General features: G+C 47.4%; 2 protein-coding genes across 7 annotated transcripts in view; both read left to right on the forward strand.

Annotated features, from left to right (window-relative positions):
- The window catches only part of aff3 (AF4/FMR2 family, member 3), a 46,143-nt gene extending 36,172 nt beyond the window's left edge, over positions 1-9,971 (forward strand). The window contains exons 14-19 of one of the 3 annotated variants that reach the window (XM_069179054.1): positions 1,522-1,658; positions 2,299-2,370; positions 4,588-4,681; positions 5,071-5,114; positions 6,577-6,782; positions 7,825-9,971. In XM_069179054.1, the coding sequence (XP_069035155.1) occupies positions 1,522-1,658; positions 2,299-2,370; positions 4,588-4,681; positions 5,071-5,114; positions 6,577-6,782; positions 7,825-7,946 (675 nt within the window). In that variant the 3' untranslated portion in view covers positions 7,947-9,971. Of the gene's footprint in view, positions 1-1,521; positions 1,659-2,298; positions 2,371-4,587; positions 4,682-5,070; positions 5,115-6,573; positions 6,783-7,824 lie in introns of all 3 variants that reach the window. The other 2 variants (XM_069179053.1, XM_015363360.2) reach the window with 2 other exon arrangements.
- Positions 9,972-13,424: 3,453 nt separating this feature from the next.
- The window catches only part of rev1 (REV1 DNA directed polymerase), a 55,868-nt gene continuing 51,663 nt past the window's right edge, over positions 13,425-17,629 (forward strand). Inside the window, exons 1-2 of one of the 4 annotated variants that reach the window (XM_069178880.1) lie at positions 14,064-14,296; positions 14,469-14,943. The gene's annotated coding sequence lies outside the window, so the exon portion shown is untranslated. Of the gene's footprint in view, positions 13,444-14,063; positions 14,297-14,419; positions 14,944-15,038; positions 15,834-17,629 lie in introns of those variants that run through there. The other 3 variants (XM_069178884.1, XM_069178881.1, XM_069178883.1) reach the window with 3 other exon arrangements.

The following is a 17,629-nucleotide window of genomic DNA, read 5'->3' on the forward strand; positions in this document are numbered from 1 at the left end:
ATGTGAACAGACTGGGATTCATGCCCCTGGTTTAAAAACAATGCTTTTCTTGTAGTAACACAGGTCCGTCAAAAACCCACATCCATTTCCCATGGAGCCAAAGGATATGGAAAAACGTCATAACCACCCCTGTTATCCCTGTGGCCCGTGTAATTACTGGCAGTCTACAGCCAGCACCCTCCCCGTAGGTTTTATTTTTGTGGAGCGTCTTTGTTGATCATTTTACAAACAAAGGCATTTTCTTGGGATATTTCTCATCCCCAACCAGTACATAAGTGTTGCAGTGCACTGCAACTGCTAAAGGCAGGCATCCTGTCCTATCGGTGTGTCTGTAATCAGGGGTGCTATACTGAGGCCATGAGCCAGTCCTGCCAGAAGGGGTCGCATGTGACCACTATATAAGTGTAAGCAATTATTATTAATTAAGAGCTTTAGCAGCCATGCTTTTGAAGCCCACACACTGATTTATTTCAGGAAATGCCCATATGACATCCTTGGATCAATTAGCTTCTAAGTAAGACCCCATTTCAGTGGTGTAGTATTAAATAACAGTATGTGTGTCTCCCCCCTCTTCTTTAAGCGTATGTGTCTGAGTTCACAACAGAATTTCCAAACGGGTTACTTCCACTGTGGTTTGGGAGGCAGAGGCTGAGATTACAAGTCATTATGGTTTATAGAAATCAGTTTGATTGGCAGCTGCCACAGGATTTTCGAAGAGACCTTTGAAGAGCCAGAGGTGTCAGCTTCCAAAAGGAACAGGTAGGGGTTAATTACCTTCTGAAAAGCAGAAGATGCAGAAAACTCGGGAATGGAATCTTCTTAAACATCTTAAACATCGTGTTATTCAGCTAGGAATTAACCCCTGCCTAAACAGTGAATAATTAGTTTCCAATACACAAGGAGACTGAGGTCAATTTTTGTTCACGCTTGGTTTAACTAGCCATGGAATTTAGCTGCCTTACCAAACCCTGAGGGGACCTGATGTTGTGTAGATCTATCCCTTCGTCAAGGCCCAGGGCCCACAAACCCCTGCTTGAAATCTCAAAGTCGAGTAACAGCACCATTGGATCTCACGAGGACTTTAAAGCCAGCCCTAAATAGGGACTGGTCATCCACTGGTTAAACATTGTGGCACGATTCTAAAACCATCCCCCTCTGTTCTAACTTCATCCAATGTCCAGGCAGCCCTGAGAAATGATGTATGCTGCATGAGTAGGTAAGGAAGGGCATTCTTATAATAGCAAAAAACAGCAACAAACAGGGTGCACAGCATACAAAACAATGTGCCGCGTGTTGGCGTACAGTATATGTTATAACAATGAAGGCAATGAGAAAGATAAGAGGCTGTTCCTGTCCAGCTCTGGATGAAAATCGTTTCCCTATATAACAATAGAAAAGGTGTGTAGCAGCACAATGAGAAACCCCCCTCACTATTAAAAAAGATGTACTGGTTTAGGGACTCGCCTGAACACGGGTTCGAGCCCGGGCCCCATCACTCTGTGCGTGGGTGTTCCCCTGCAGGTGGACAGGTTCGGGAAGGCTGTGAACTACGTGGACGCCGCCCTGTCGTTCATGATGTGCGGGAAGGCCATGGAAGAAGGCCCCCTGGAGGCCAAGTCCCCGTACACCATGTATTCCGAGACCGTGGACCTCATCCGGTTAGTCGCCCATCCGTCCGCATGTGTCAACGAGAGAGCGACACTCTCTTGATGTCAGGACCAGCCCTCTTGCATCATGGGAAGCCACTAAGCGGCTCTGCGGTCTGACCGTTCTTCACAGATCGTAGTGCTTTCAGTGCCAGCCGCCTTTTATGTGATTCTCGTCTAGGCTGGAGGAGAGCTGAGGATTTGTAGCTATCCTCCCAAATACAGAAAACCATGGTGAAAGTGTTAAGCGACCAAACACATTTACACATTTACAGGAAAATCCTGTGACGGAGGAGGGAGAGTTAATTCCCTGTGGATGGCAAAACTGCAGATGCAAGAGATCTGCCACGACAGGCCACCAAAAAGCTTCTTACTCATTAATTCTAAATGGACTCACTGGATGTCAATTTCTTAATTATTAATTATGAGTGATGATGTGAGAAATGCATGCTCTCACCTGGGTATCATTAGTGGTTTGTTGAGGAAGGAATTACTAGCCATTAATGGGAGCTGTAAAGTCTGTTGGTGTGAGCCTTCACAAAGTGTAACCTAGAGCCTCCGGAGCTTCACCTGGACAGTCGTGAGCTTCTTGGAGCTCAGACCTTGGATCTGTCACGTGCCCTCAGGCAGCGGGCTCTCCTGTCTTTCGCAGGTACGCCATGAGGCTGAAGAGCCATTCGGGACCGGAGGCCAGCCAGGAGGACAAACAACTGGCTGTGCTGTGGTGAGTGAGACAGATCTTTCTCTTCCTCCTGTGTTTCCCAAACAAAAATCATAGAGCCATGGTGCCTTAAAGTAATATATAGTAGTAATTCAGGTGGGTAGCTGCGTCAGCATCCGTAGGCTGCAAACTGTTCCTATAGTAGTAATGTTGTCCGAAATTTAAAATTGATCTGTTGCTCATGAATACAACAGCAATCTGTACTGGACTAAAACAGCTGAATTATATATGAAGTGAAACCCATCTCATTGGACACTAAGTGCCAGTTCATACTCTATTGCACCTTCTATCTCCCTGCAGGCAAATCTTCAGCCCTTTCAATTATTTCTGTTAATAGGCTGAATCCTAAATCATCTATAGCTGGCCCCTGAGATGACTACCTTAAAGCACTTCATAGAGTAATAATCATTTAAAACCTCTTCATTGATTCTGTCTCTTGATCCTTCTCATGAATTATTTCAGCAGGAATGAGCAATTGGCCCTAGTGGTCAAAAGTGAATACTAGGAGGTGCTAGAACCCCCACTTCACCGAAATATTAAGACACCCTAGACACCTCACCCTCACAGCCCCAACCCTGTAAATATTACTGTCTCACACACAGCCCCAACCCTGTAAATATTACTGTCTCACACACAGCCCCAACCCTGTAAATATTACTGTCTCACACACAGCCCCAACCCTGTAAATATTACTGTCTCACACACAGCACCAACCCTGTAAATATTACTGTCTCACACATAGCACCAACCCTGTAAATATTACTGTCTCACACACACAGCCCCAACCCTGTAAATATTACTGTCTCACACACAGCCCCAACCCTGTAAATATTACTGTCTCACACACAGCCCCAACCCTGTAAATATTACTGTCTCACACACAGCCCCAACCCTGTAAATATTACTGTCTCACACACACAGCCCCAACCCTGTAAATATTACTGTCTCACACACACAGCCCCAACCCTGTGAATATTACTGTCTCACACACAGCCCCAACCCTGTAAATATTACTGTCTCACACACACAGCCCCAACCCTGTAAATATTACTGTCTCACACACAGCCCCAACCCTGTAAATATTAGTCTCACACACAGCACCAACCCTGTAAATATTACTGTCTCACACACAGCCCCAACCCTGTAAATATTACTGTCTCACACACAGCCCCAACCCTGTAAATATTACTGTCTCACACACAGCCCCAACCCTGTAAATATTACTGTCTCACACACAGCCCCAACCCTGTAAATATTACTGTCTCACACACACAGCCCCAACCCTGTAAATATTACTGTCTCACACACACAGCCCCAACCCTGTAAATATTACTGTCTCACACACAGCCCCAACCCTGTAAATATTACTGTCTCACACACAGCCCCAACCCTGTAAATATTACTGTCTCACACACAGCCCCAACCCTGTAAATATTACTGTCTCACACACAGCCCCAACCCTGTAAATATTACTGTCTCACACACACAGCATCAACCCTGTAAATATTACTGTCTCACACACAGCCCCAACCCTGTAAATATTACTGTCTCACACACAGCCCCAACCCTGCAAATATTACTGTCTCACACACAGCCCCAACCCAGTAAATATTACTGTCTCACACACAGCCCCAACCCTGTAAATATTACTGTCTCACACACAGCCCCAACCCTGTAAATATTACTGTCTCACACAGCCCCAACCCTGTAAATATTACTGTCTCACACACACAGCCCCAACCCTGTAAATATTACTGTCTCACACACACAGCATCAACCCTGTAAATATTACTGTCTCACACACAGCCCCAACCCTGTAAATATTACTGTCTCACACACAGCATCAACCCTGTAAATATTACTGTCTCACACACAGCCCCAACCCTGTAAATATTACTGTCTCTCAAACAGCACCAACCCTGTAAATATTACTGTCTCACACACACAGCACTAACCCTGTAAATATTACTGTCTCACACACAGCCCCAACCCTGTAAATATTACTGTCTCACACACAGCCCCAACCCTGTAAATATTACTGTCTCTCAAACAGCACCAACCCTGTAAGTATAACTGTCTATAACACCACCGGATATCAGTTTAAAAGTTGAGGGCTTTTATCTGACACAGAGTTCTGTGTTCCTAACAGTGAACAGTCAGTGATATACAGTATGGTCTTCAGGTACTCATGAGTGCCTGTTCATGCCCTGTGTTTCCCAGTTTTCGTTGCCTTGCTCTGTTGTACTGGAGGATGTTTCGCCTGAAGAAGGACCATGCCATGAGATACTCCAAGGCTCTTCTCGACTACTTCAAGGTACATCCCTGAGTGCCCATGGAAACGTGCACCGTCGGGTCACGGACGCTTCAGGGCATTTAGTGTGTTCCCACAGTGTAAAATCGCCAATGCGGCGTACTCTTGTTGTCTATGGGACAGCGCTCCTCACTGTCAACCAGTTAACCTTGTAAGAATCTCACAAGACATGGAGCTCAAATTAATGTAATTTGTTTACAAATATGTGTCTTGTGCATTTCTTTTATGATAAAATTTTATCACAGTATTCTAATACTTTTTCACTCTGGACCTTTATTAATAATATTCTCGATTTTTCTGCATTAGGTTCTGGCCAGGTATGCAGGAATTGCTTTGTTCTGGTAATCTGGAATCGCGTTTTGTTCTGACCTGGTTTTGCTTTCTTCCCACAGAACTCCCCCAAAGCTGTGCACACGCCTTCTCCGTGGAGTGGAAAGTAAGGTTGCCATTCACTCTGGGTAGCGTTCACTTTCTTAGTATTCGGAGGCTTTCCTGTGACATACATCTTCTTGCATGTTTGAAACTCCGACCTGACAAAGCCACACAAGAGCAGATCCACATATAATTTCAACTGAGAAAGACAACAGACGAAAACTAAAAACTCAGAAATCATATAGCATCATTCATTATAGAATATATGTAATGTAAATTATTCATTTCAAGAATGTGAATTTGTAAAGAAAACATGAAATCATTAAGCCTCATTTATAAAAAAAAACTATTAACATATTACAGATTGTTAAGCAATGTTTATCAATAGATACCCAGACAGACAGAGATTGTGTAGTTTCTCACGGATATTCAGAAGAATCCTTGGAAATGTATTGTTATGCCTGTTTTGTGTCTTTTGGACCTATGTGCTCTTGTCAGGTTATAGTACAAATCAAACCACTTGGTTTGGTTTTGCTCCAACTAAATGCTTATTGAATTCAGCCATAGAGAGATGATTAAGCCAACCAAGACCATACAGTACCACCTCCTGGGTCAAACAGTGAGCTAATTAGCCAAGTTATTCATTTCAGTTTACCTGATGTTTGCCCAGAGGGATAATGATGTACAGTGCGTGGGAAGGCAATATTTGTAAAACTCCAGCTTTGAGGACTTAAGGCATCCTGTAACCACAATAGGTAGAGATGACAAAGACAGGTTGTAAGGTTAAATATCTCCATCCAGCAAAAACATCTAAATAAACATTTAAATATTACTGATAAATGTAAGGAATTGTGTGGGGAAGGATATCAGAGCTCAGTCCTATCCTCAGTAAGGCAGTATGGCTGTGACCATGCACAGCATTTCAACATGTCCCTTGTCCTAGTTTTGAGGCTGTTCATCCAGTGGATTCATTTAATAGACTTCTCAAGAAACTGTCCAACACCAGTACAGCAGAAGAGAATGGAGAGGGGTGTGTGAGGGTGTACTTTCATTTCACAAGCAGAGTCCTAACACCGCAAAACACCAAAATCATTCCTAATTTTAAGAAGGGGGGGCGTATTGTTGATATCACCAGCCCCAGGAACTGGTGAGAGATCGCAGAACAATACAATACAAATTACGAATTGCTGTTAGACGGGAACCCTAAGGCCAAAAACAAACCAAGCTAAAACAGACACGCAGATTGACAATCGGTGTATCGCAGCATCACTGAAAACAGTCGAATGTCGCACATGTAAACGAGGACAGCAGGACGACGTACACTTGTACTAATACGTCTGCAGCACCCTGTTCCAGCCGCAGGGCACCATGGGAAGATGCTGGCTCCTGCCGCTACTGCCCTTGTGCCCATCTCCGGCGTGAGTCCGGTTCCCACGCGGCTGGCCGTGCAGGGGCGTCTCCACCGTCTCGGCGCCGACCAGCACAGTGAGCTGAGGGGCTGCCCCCACTCTGTTCTCTGTCAGCAGGAGTGTGGGCGCCCCCTCCCCACTGTCCCCCTCGCCCTCCCCCTTCGGCTCCCAGGGCTCCCAGGGCAGCAGCGCCGCCAACTCCCTCATCAGCATCCCCCAGCGCATCCACCAGATGGCAGCAAACCACCTCAACATCACCAACAGCGTCCTCTACAGCTACGAATACTGGGAGGTGGCAGACAACCTGGCCAAGGAGAACAGAGGTCAGAGCCCTGCAGCGCCGTTTTTCCCCAGACAGACGTGTGCACACGTGGGCCAAGGCTGAGCTCTGGCTACTAGGGCTGTGAGCACAGGGGGCTTTAAAGATTTGTCAGGAAGGGACTGAGGGAGCTGAGGGCACACTAACTGTAGAGGTTTAAAGGCTTCAGCCCAACAATGTAGTTCTAGGAGAGTCTTATTTCATTTTAATATATGTGTTATAGCAATTTGGAATTTTACAACTCTTGAGAGGCAGACCTGTTTGAGGGTGAAAAAGCAGTTAGTGGAGGCTAACCTTGACTTTGTGCGAATGCAGGCGCCGACTGGCCCCAGTTGGACCGGACTGACTGGACATGTTACCTCTAAACTGAAACAAACCACCATGTAAAAAACAAAGCAGAATCGCACTGTTGATTTATATTACTGTTGTCAGCCAAAGGCTGCCCTGCCCAGATGGTCAGGATTGCTGATCCTCATTACTGACTTCTTGCAAGGAGTATGAGCAAATTAGGAAGATCTATGAATCAACAGAGGGCAGCCAGCAAATTTGCAAATGGGGGTAATTAGCAAATAAGCACAGTAAAATTAAGATATAGTGCAAATGGGAAATCTTTAAGATGTCATTATTTTTGGTATAACAATATATTTACCTTAATAGTGCCCTAGTGAAAATTAAGCATCATCTTCTTTTTAGCAAACAACCACTGTTCAATTTAAGGGTTTTTAATTTGAGGTAACAAATCTATCCTGACTACACACATCCACTTGATATGCGGGTGGTTATTTCCTCTGTATGCTCAAGGTTCTGCACCTCAGCGCCCTGAATCGCAAGAGCTGTTTAATAGTCATACCCATAAAACACTGTGTGGGGCAAATTTAAGAAGAACAAACTGTTTTGTTTTCGGTTTTGGGAACTTCAGCAGGAGTTTAGCTTTGTTTGTTTTCTGGAATTATATACCTTGGGCTTGCAGCCTGTCAGTGAAAACTGTTGGGAAGCCTGGTCTGTTCTTTAGCACAGGCTCATTCGGCCACCTGTCTGTCTTCCAGAGTTCTTTAACTACCTGAACACGCTGATCGGACCCCTGACTCTGCACAGCAGCATGGCGCACATCGTGCAGTACACCAGACAAGGACTGCAGTGGATCCGGCTCCACGCTCGCCAGTCTTAGCCGGCGCCCCTGCGTCCCCACACGCCCCTCTCGAGACTCGAAACGGGACGGCAATGAGACATTCCTGACACTGGGGCACTGACACCCTGTTCTTCGGCGGGGTAGAAATACCCGCTGGGTCCCTCGAGTTCCTCTTCTCTCTGTTGCGAAGATGCCTGTTCTTGACGATGCAGAACAACGGAGGGGAAGGGGAGCTGGGAGTGGATCCGTCTCGTTTTCCCACAAGTGGCCTTTAAAAACACGTCATGGGCAAGACGAGAGAAACCGGCCAAGTGCATCTTGCCAGCCGTTGGGATGGTTCTGAATATTCAGGGAGGGCCCGCCTCTCGAGGTTTCTTTCCTCCGGTGCTGTACTGACTACCTATCTGAACCCCTTCTGACTTCCACAGATACGCACAGATTTCATAAAACGCCTAATGAAGCTGGCGCTGGTTAGTTTTGAACATCTATTCTTTGACACACACTACCAGAGTTGATGAAATGTTACAGTTTTTGAAAAAAGAAACCCCACATGTGCTTCTTTTGGTTTTGACTGCTCGTCTGGTATGTATGGGGTCTGTACGGAGAACAGGCAGAGGTTCCAGTACGGGACGCTGAACTGATGCTTTGTTAGAAACAGGTTGGTTAGAAGGACAAAGAGTTGTCATTGAGGTGGCCTCTCAACGCTGGAAATGTGATTACATGTCCGTGAAGAAGGCGACAAGCGAAGAAAATGTGTGTGTTTTAATATCCTCCTCTGCTTTGGGATTTTATTGATAGCTAGTAAATCTCTGCTTTTGTGAAAGTGCTCGTAGAGGCTGTGTTCGGGATTCCTGAGAGATCAAGCCCTCATGTTGCCAAACAGCAACACCTGGGAGCTGACAGCGCTCTCAGAAAGAGCTGCGTCAGACATCCATCTAGAGACGGGCAAAAACCGGCCGCATTTCTGGAGACAATGCAAAGAACGCCTGCTCCCTCTGGTCGCCTGCTGTACAACGTCATTTCTTGAGAACCGCAGGTCTTGAATTCGGGAGTGCACAAGAATGGGTCTCTCTTACAAGAAACATCTTCAATTCACTGATTCAGGATGAAAATGCATTTCCTTTAGAAAATGTCCCCCGTTAAAGGGGAATAACTACATCCTTGCAGATGTCTTACAGTAGGTGTGCATTAAAGACCATAACCCTAATCTTACCCTACCTCTATCCACATAAACCTCAACCTCTTTAGTATTGTACTGCCTAATGTTTGAAAATTTAGGAAACTAGAAAATTAGGAAACACGTTCTGTTACCGGGGTATTTATCCAATACCTCTCTCTTGAGAATGAGACAAAGGGTTCTGGCACCTTCAGAAGAAAATGAGACAGAACTCAGGCTGTGGACCATGACCACTTCAGGGACACTGCAGACAGACGGGAAGGACTCAAGTGATCTTCTGCAGGGACTGCCTCAGAAAAGAGGGGTAGGTCAGTTTGCCCGGTCTTGATGGAGCACATCGATGTTGTGTGAATTCATGCGCCAGCCCTCTTGCTGTCTGAGTGTCTGTTCGCCACCATCACTCTCTTGTCACACTTCAACAAGGCCACAGAAGCAGCCTGGAGCACTATATCCTTATCAGGGTGACTGGTAGGACAGACAAGGAGCAGCTTTTTATTAAAATCAGTGTGTTGATTTATGGCCAAAATGTAGGCATTCTAATGTTGTATAGATTGAGGAAAGTGGAATTTGTTGTTCTTTTTTAAGGTTGTAACGGTTGAAGATTACATTTCTGTAGGAAAAGAAAACGTTGGAAAAAAGTGCAATACTCACAAAAATCTAATCTTTCTCAAGGGAACTTTTTTTAAACAAAAAAAAGGGTTTGGAAATCTAATGTTTTTGGCAATGTGAAAAACTGTATTCAGTCATGTTTTAATTCTATGCAAACGTTTGCCGATATTGTTTTATATGTTATTTATATTTTCCAGCGACAGTACAGACTGCTGTAATTAAACACATTTCAAGTGCTCTATTTGTATTTCGTGTTGCCTTTGGATTGGTTTGTAATGACACCTAGTGGTACTTCTGGTTTATACAAGTAAAGCTCCACAACGCATAGTCGCTTGCTTTTTAAGCCTTTTTACGCACTGCGTCCTTGATGATTTATCTCACAAAATCCGTGTTTAGTCTTCATTTATTTTATTTTTTCAGTTTTATACATTATGAGAAAGCAGTGGGGCAAATTAAAGGTCTGGTTTTCCACTAAAGAGGCCTGTATTTAGGAAACGAGCAGTGGCTCTTTTTCGGCCATTCACCTTGTTAATACACCCGTACACACGTGAGGTTTGGCTCCTGTGCTCGAGTCTCCTGCAGCGTGTAGCTTTCATTTCATTCTTGCAGTCATACTGCAAGAGAAGCCAGATTTGACAGCTCTATTATTATGGCTAATGCCTACAGAAGGGGATAATTTTCAAATGAGTATAGAAAAATCCTCAAGGCCGCTTACAGAGTCTACACCTCAGACTTATGTCCAATGAACAGTGGCATATGAACCGGCAAAAGTGGAAACAAGATGGAAGGATTGTGGGAGTCTGGAATGAGCTTCTCAGCCGCGTCATTGAACCCGATACCCACTGAAACGGATCGCTTGTATCCCTAATACACTACTTAAAAGTTTGACATATTGTTTCTTTCGCAGCGATTTACATAAATTCCGTAGCATGATGACTTTTTTTTTATCCACCACATGAAAAATTACAGCAGTTCACCCCCGTTCACGCAGGGTGAGCACAGCTTTGGGGGAGTTTGGGGAGAGGGCTCAAGGCAGCGGAACACGGTACGCATCGGCCGCGGCTCTTCCTGTACTTCCAGCTCTGACGTCTAAGACAGTTAAACTGCCTTGTTGATCTGTAAATGCGAGCTCTCCTTTGTGAGCCACTGCGTAACGGATTTGCAAAAGCAACTTTCAGTGCAGGAAAAAAAAAACCGCGTTAAAATCATTCTCTCTCGCTATTTTCTGCTTTCCCTTCTCTCTCTTCTTCCCACCCTCTCCGCCAGCCCTTCAATCGCTCTTGTACTCAGCGGCCAATATGGAGCCAGCAACATCCCAGGCTCCATCACAAGCCGTGTGCTACCATGGCAACAGAAGAGCGGGTCGGCCAATCAGGTGAGAGCCATGAGGTCTGACAGATGTCATAAACTCGCTGCAGAGCCGCAGAGAAACACAGCCGCTCCAGATACAGACGCTGTTGCTCCAGCGGCACACGCCCAATGCACCGCTCACTTTCTGTCTGCAAAAGGTCTGTTAATCATCTGGTGCTGTACGCGCGCACTACAGGTTATGCTGTTCATTTCTCCTGTGTTCTTTGTTCATTTAATCTAGGCGTCCTAGCTCAGGAATTATCCAGACAAACCCTATTTTAGATACAGTATATAACCAAAGCATTGCACTGAAAATCACGTAATTATGGATAAATAACCCATTGTGGTCCCTTTATTTTCTATTAGCTCCTAGGTAAGAATATTTTTAAGAAGCTTTATGTGATGGCTCAAAGTTTCAGGGATTCATGTGAGGCCTCTATTTTGATATACAGGCCAATCTATATTCTGAAACATACATCAGGACATTTGGGATAGTTCTGGGTCTTTGTCCTCTGCCTTAATTAAACGAATTGGGAAAGTCAGGCATTTTCCCAACATTTTTTACATTTAGGACCCAGATTTTAAGTCAAATTTGGGATCCGGCCATCAATGGCCAATCCCAGGCCTTTGCTGTCCTTCCGTGGAAAGGTGCTCTCGGGGAGGAGGTTGGAATTTGGATAGGGGAAGACAGGCCGGTGTACACATCGGAGTCCTACCTGGAGGGTTTGGAGCAGATATTCAGTGACAGCACAGCGCCGGCGCTCGCAGAGAAGCTGCTGACAATGACACAGGAGGAAAGGAGGCAACCGGGAGGAGCAGATGGTAATACCAGTTATCCAGATGTGTCAGACTCCAGATGTGGGAGACCGGGGTTGTCTGGTTACATCCATCCATTTCCCAACCTCTTTATCCAGTAAAGGGCCGAGGGGAGCTGGAGCCTATTTTGGCAGGAGACGGGCGCAAGGCAGGATGGGAAGACACACTCACTGGGATGGCATCATCGAGTTCTTATTCCAAATTAGTCACTCATTTACCTAAGAATTATTCTCCCACAGATTTATCTAAAGTGGGAGACAATGCAAATGCTCATATGCTTCATTAAAGGGAGTTACCTATAAAACAGATCCTGGTGAGAAGTGTTCAAATTGTCTAGGCACAAGTAAAGGAAAAGATAGGTTTGAGCAGAGAGCCGTGTCAGCGTTGGGCACGAGGGAACAAGTATGCTTTCATTCAGTTTAGAGAAGGCCCCACACCTGAAGAAGGCTCACCAGCCAAAACACTTCTTTTCTTATACTGTTCACTGCAAAATGGGCATTTATTTCTTCCTTTGCAGCTGACACACCTCCTTGCTCGAACCTCTTCGAATTGTGTATCTGAGATCGGGTGGATCTCAAAACACAGGGATCCACTGGAATCAGGAGGCAGATCTCAAAACACTGAGATCCACTGGAATCCAAAAGTGGATCTCAAAACACAGATCCACTGGAATAAAAAGTAGATCTCAAAACACTGAGATCCACTGGAATCCAAAAGTGGATCTCAAAACACTGAGATCCACTGGAATCCAAAAGTGGATCTCAAAACACAGATCCACTGGAATAAAAAAGTAGATCTCAAAACACTGGGATCCACTAGAATCAAGAAGACACTGGGCCCACTCGGACACTCCTGAGGCGACGTCTGCAAGGAAAGAGATGCGGGTGTTTCTTCAGTCTAGAATATAAGAAATAGCCTGAGGGCTTTCTTTCCATGTCAAGACTGGGGCGCTGAAAAGACTTCGCCAATCGAAGACTCTCTGGAGTAAAGACTCGCAGTGGGCTAAAAGTACCAAGGCTGACAGACCCTGAGCTAAACTGAGCTGCAGCACGAGATACGTGCCCCTGAGATGAACAACAGATGGTGAGGAAATGGATTCGTGAAATTCAACATCTACAACACAAGATGGCGCAATGGCCAAACACCACGTTTAGCTGAGAGAAACAAAGTTTCATGTTTAAAATGCATCCCTACGATGGCGCGGTAATTACGTTTCAATCTTCATCTAAAAAGAACATACAACTGTTTTAAATATATATGTAGTGAAGTATTTAATGCATGTTATTCAGTTCACGGATCTCAGCAAAGTGTTATTTTACTTTAGATAGGTTTGGAAATATATCTGAAAGCCAAAAAAAGGACTGAAAAATGACGCAACTAGCTTGCCTAACTAGCAATGTCGACGAACAAATGTCTGGAAGTGGCACAAAGCGTTCACAAACTCCCGCATCTACAAAACACGGAGCTCTTGGAGGTCGCGGCTCCGGAGGGGACTGGCGCTGAAGAAAGTCGTGAGAGTCGAGACGCACTTGGGGTGCACCCCACGTGTTTCGCGCGAGTTCAGCGGGACCCGGAGCTCTGCAGGTACCCGCAGGGCCGATATCCGCCGCTGGGAGCTTGTTGCCAGGCAAGGCTGAAACACACGCTTTGTACCGCCTCTATTTCCAGATGTCCCCGATAGGCACTGCATCGAAGTAGCAATTATTATATAGTGTTATTGTTGGTGGTGGTGTGCTGTGGTTTTTCATCTAAGCCATTAAGAAACGTTTTTGATCTATACGGGCGGTGGTTATATTAGTAATTATTCCTGGGTTTTTAGAAAACGACAAAGTTAAACGTTTTGAACATAGGAACTCTTATCTTTGTACTTCGTGATTACTATTTAATCCTATCCACTTTCCTTCGAGATGAATACGCGCGACTAAAATACGGATTTTTTCATAATGAAAAAATATGGATGGTTAATCGTCCTGCGTTCTCGTATGGGTTCTGAATCCCACGAAAAAGGCTAGCGCGATTAAGTGTCCGATGAAACGGTAGCGCCGTATTAATTCAAATTCAATTGTATAATACACCGATATTTACGGTAATTCTGTTGCAGCACAAATCTTGCTCTGAATCCGTCAGGTTAAGCCTCCTCGTCACGCGTGTTGAGGTTGTGACGTGAGCTGGGCATTGATGTCGGGGGACACACGAAACCTCGCTCCTTCCCCGCAGAGAGGCGGTAGTTTCTGTGCGGGGTCGTGCCTCGAAGCGCGACGTTCAGAGGAAAAGCCGCTCGGGTCCCTGGTGCACAGGTGGCGCGGCGTGGATTGACGTTCACCCTTGTTCCCCCAGCCACGTTAAACGAAGGGCTCCCTCGCAGTGTGAAATAGCACTTCGCCATGTTTGAATCAAAGCAGGCCGTGGAGCGCCCCTCGGGTACACACAGCCGCAGGTGCGCTTCAGTCACGGAATGAAGTCTTGTGTGGAGAAGGGACGAGGGGGCTGGGGCTGGCTGGGGCACGGTGTTATTCGGTTAAAAAAAAAAAACAACACGGTCTTGGCGCCTGTTGCCCCAGCTTTTTAATCACTCCGCTTGAATGAATTATTTTTTCCTCCTGCTGCAGCGTGTTCACCAGACTCGCGGCGGGGGGAGGGGGTGTACTCGGGCCACAGAGTCTGCCAGCCGCCGCCGCCGAGCCAGTCAATGAATCCCTGGGCGTGAGAGGGGGGCCCTCGCTCACTAGACGCGCTGCGTCACTGCAGGCGAGCGATCCCGGCGCTGGGGGGCGCTGCGAGACCGGCCGCCGGCGGCGCGTCTCTCCGTGGTGACCCCGGCAGGAGGAGCGTCCGCGGCGGTCGGCGAATAGGAGGAGGAGCCGGGGAGAGCGAGAGAGGCAGGCGGCGAGAGAAGGCTGCTGGAAATGGGGAGAGAGAGAAGGGCGATCGGGGGGGACTCGCTCGTCTGACTGAAGAGCCACGAGTGCGAGTGGGAGAGAGGGGGCGAAGCAGAGGACAAAAGACGGAGCAGAAGAGGCAGGAGGGAGAGGGAGAGGCCGGCCTGCACGGGCGCAGGAATGAGAAGCTCGCTGTAGAGGAGAGGTGAGGACGGATCCCCCATGAGCCCGAGCCCGAGCCCGAGCCGCGAGCCGCGCGCGCCGCGCCGGACTGCGAGCTCTCGTGCGATCGCGTGCCTTCCGCCTGGCGTGCGCTCGGGGCAGCCGTCTCGCTCGGCGCGAGAGGCCGATGCGCGGGAGCCGCGGCTGACGCGTCCTCTCCTCTCCGCTGGTCCGGTCCCGGCCGAGCCCGCAGACTGCCAGCCTTGCCTGGGGGTTTACCCCCCACCCGAACTCCTTCTCCTGTTTTTTTTTAGGCCGGCCTGGGTCAGACTGTCCCACCCACCAGCTGAATCACATGGGACGGGGCGAGCAGACACAACACAGGCGTTCACGCCAGGTCGCAGCCGGCTCTCTGGCCGGGGCGGCAGGGTGTTCGCCCGCCGATTTGTAGCGGGGAGCGGGGGGCTCTCACGTTAGAGTCCGGTGCCCCTGAGCTGCTGTAGTTGGAGCCCCCTGACCGGGGGTGTTGCCTCCTATTACACCGTAGTGCCCTTCCTGTGTGTATAAGCGGCATGACCCCTGCGCCCCCCGAAATATCCCGGCGTTGCCCCCTGTTTTGACAGTCCGCGGGCAGACCCGGCACGTCCGAGCTCAGCGGCGATGAAGGGGCTCACCGGGCGGGCGGAAGTGCTGTATTACAGTCGGGTAACCCGCTGCTCCGGGGTCTGCCAGTGCAGGCTTCAGGACGAGGCAGCTGTAGGACTCACGGTGTTTATCAGTCGGAGTGGAATGACAAGAGTTCAACCTGAACAATGAGTCTGCGTTTTCCATATTTTGTAGCGTTTTGCTTTGGAAGCCATCGTTTTACAGCTTTGCGACGTAGTAAATATGAGGTGCCGCTAACTTTGTTTTCTTATTGTACATACATGTGTGGTAAGAAATCCTAAACTTCACATTATTTGTGGTGGGTTATGGCTTAACAATGTTGACCTGTCGTGTCAAGTAAAGGTAACGTGAATAATGGAAAATGAAACAGCCGGTGTTCTTTCTGTGAACCCTTTTATATATATATATCAATAAACTGTCCACCTTGATCAATAATTGTTTCTCCAACAAGCATTCTTCACACAGGAGGTGTCTCTCAAACTGTGGGGTGCTGTGTATAAAGGGCACACACCCCTTATTCTCTTACTGTAGGTTCTGAGTGAGCTCCCTGCCTCTCCCATCGAAGTGATGGCAGGGGTTTCTGAAAAGGGGCAGTCGACACAAAAATAGATTTTGTTTCAGAATTTATGACTGTGGTGTCTGAGGGGATTTCTGTATTGAAAGAATGTTTTATTAAGGATAGAAAGCTGGGTTTTCCGAATCGGTTCCTTCAGGGCTCCTGTGTCCTTTGGTGTTTATGCAGACCAGAGCGGTCAATTAAGCAATTAACCTCATTCCTTTCTCAGTTTAGATGCAAGGAGGATGTTTCCTCCATTCGTTCACAGTTGATTGCTCCCAAGTGTTCACTTTATTAGCGACACTGAGAAAGCGTCTCAGTGCCTGGTCCGAGTTACCATAATTATGCACTTGATTAGCAAAAACCAGAGCTGAGCTTGGGGCCCCTCAAGTAAAGCTGGACCTCGTGAAAAACAGTTTGAAACAAAAACCCCAGAAAGTGCTTCAAAACAGTGGATTTGAATGAGAGCAGAAAACTGTCCCCACGTTCCACAGAAGCGTCCTGTGATCAATTAACTACTTGCTTCCAGACAGGCCAGATGAGCTGAATGGCTCCTCTTTCCTCTGTTCTGATGAACACATTCTTTCGGAAGCGAGCGAGTAATAGGATTATTCCATGCTGTAAAGAGAAGAAAGGAAACGCAACGTTTTGGCTGTGGAGCCTTCTTCGGGTGTGATCTCCTCTATGCAGCGATCACACCCGACGAAGGTCCCACATTGTGTTTCCTTTCTTCTCTTTTCAGCATAAACCTTTTCCTTGTTCCTTTGCACCCCATGCATGCTGACGCAGCTCCCTACTTGAACTGCTTCTTTCGGAAGTGCCTTGCTGTGCATGCACTGTACCCCTGTGCTGCTGCGATTATGCCAGATACCCCCCTGAGCCGACTCCTGTTTCGGATAAGGGGGCCTTGGAGCTCCTGCAGAGGACAGAGCGGCGTGTTACTCAGGGCGTGGTGTCGGTCGATCCAGACTCTTCCTTTTTTGTGGGTTCAAGATGAAGAACAGGAACACATAGCAGGCCTGGCCTGTCGTTGGCCTTCGGAGCCCCAGAACCGCTCCTGCTCCTGCGCGCAGTGGCTCTGGGGCTAAGGATCTGCGTCTGTGGCTGGAAGGTTGCCGGTTCATATCCCGCACAGCCGGCAGAGGAATCCTACTCCGTTGGGCCCCTGAGCAAGGCCCTTCACCCCAAGTTCTCCAGGGGTGCCGTATAAATGGCTGACCCTGCACTCTGACCCCAAGCTTCTCTCCCTGTCTGCGTGTCTCATGGAGAGTGAAAGGACAAAATATTAATACAAGAAATTGCATATGGCCAATAAAGTGATCTGATCATCACGCGGAGGAAGTCGTCCGGAGTGCGTCATCCTGGAAGGGGCAGCGGTCCTGCCTTCCCTGCCGTTTCCAGAGCGATTCCTGCCCACTCCGCCTTCCTTCCTCCTGACGGGATCGCAGATGCCGTGTTTTTGCCTTGATCATTGGGCCCGTGGGACACGTTACCGCCTGGTTCTGTG

The sequence above is a fragment of the Lepisosteus oculatus genome, chromosome 15 (genome assembly GCF_040954835.1).
Source record: "Lepisosteus oculatus isolate fLepOcu1 chromosome 15, fLepOcu1.hap2, whole genome shotgun sequence".
In the NCBI taxonomy this organism is placed as follows: domain Eukaryota; kingdom Metazoa; phylum Chordata; class Actinopteri; order Semionotiformes; family Lepisosteidae; genus Lepisosteus; species Lepisosteus oculatus.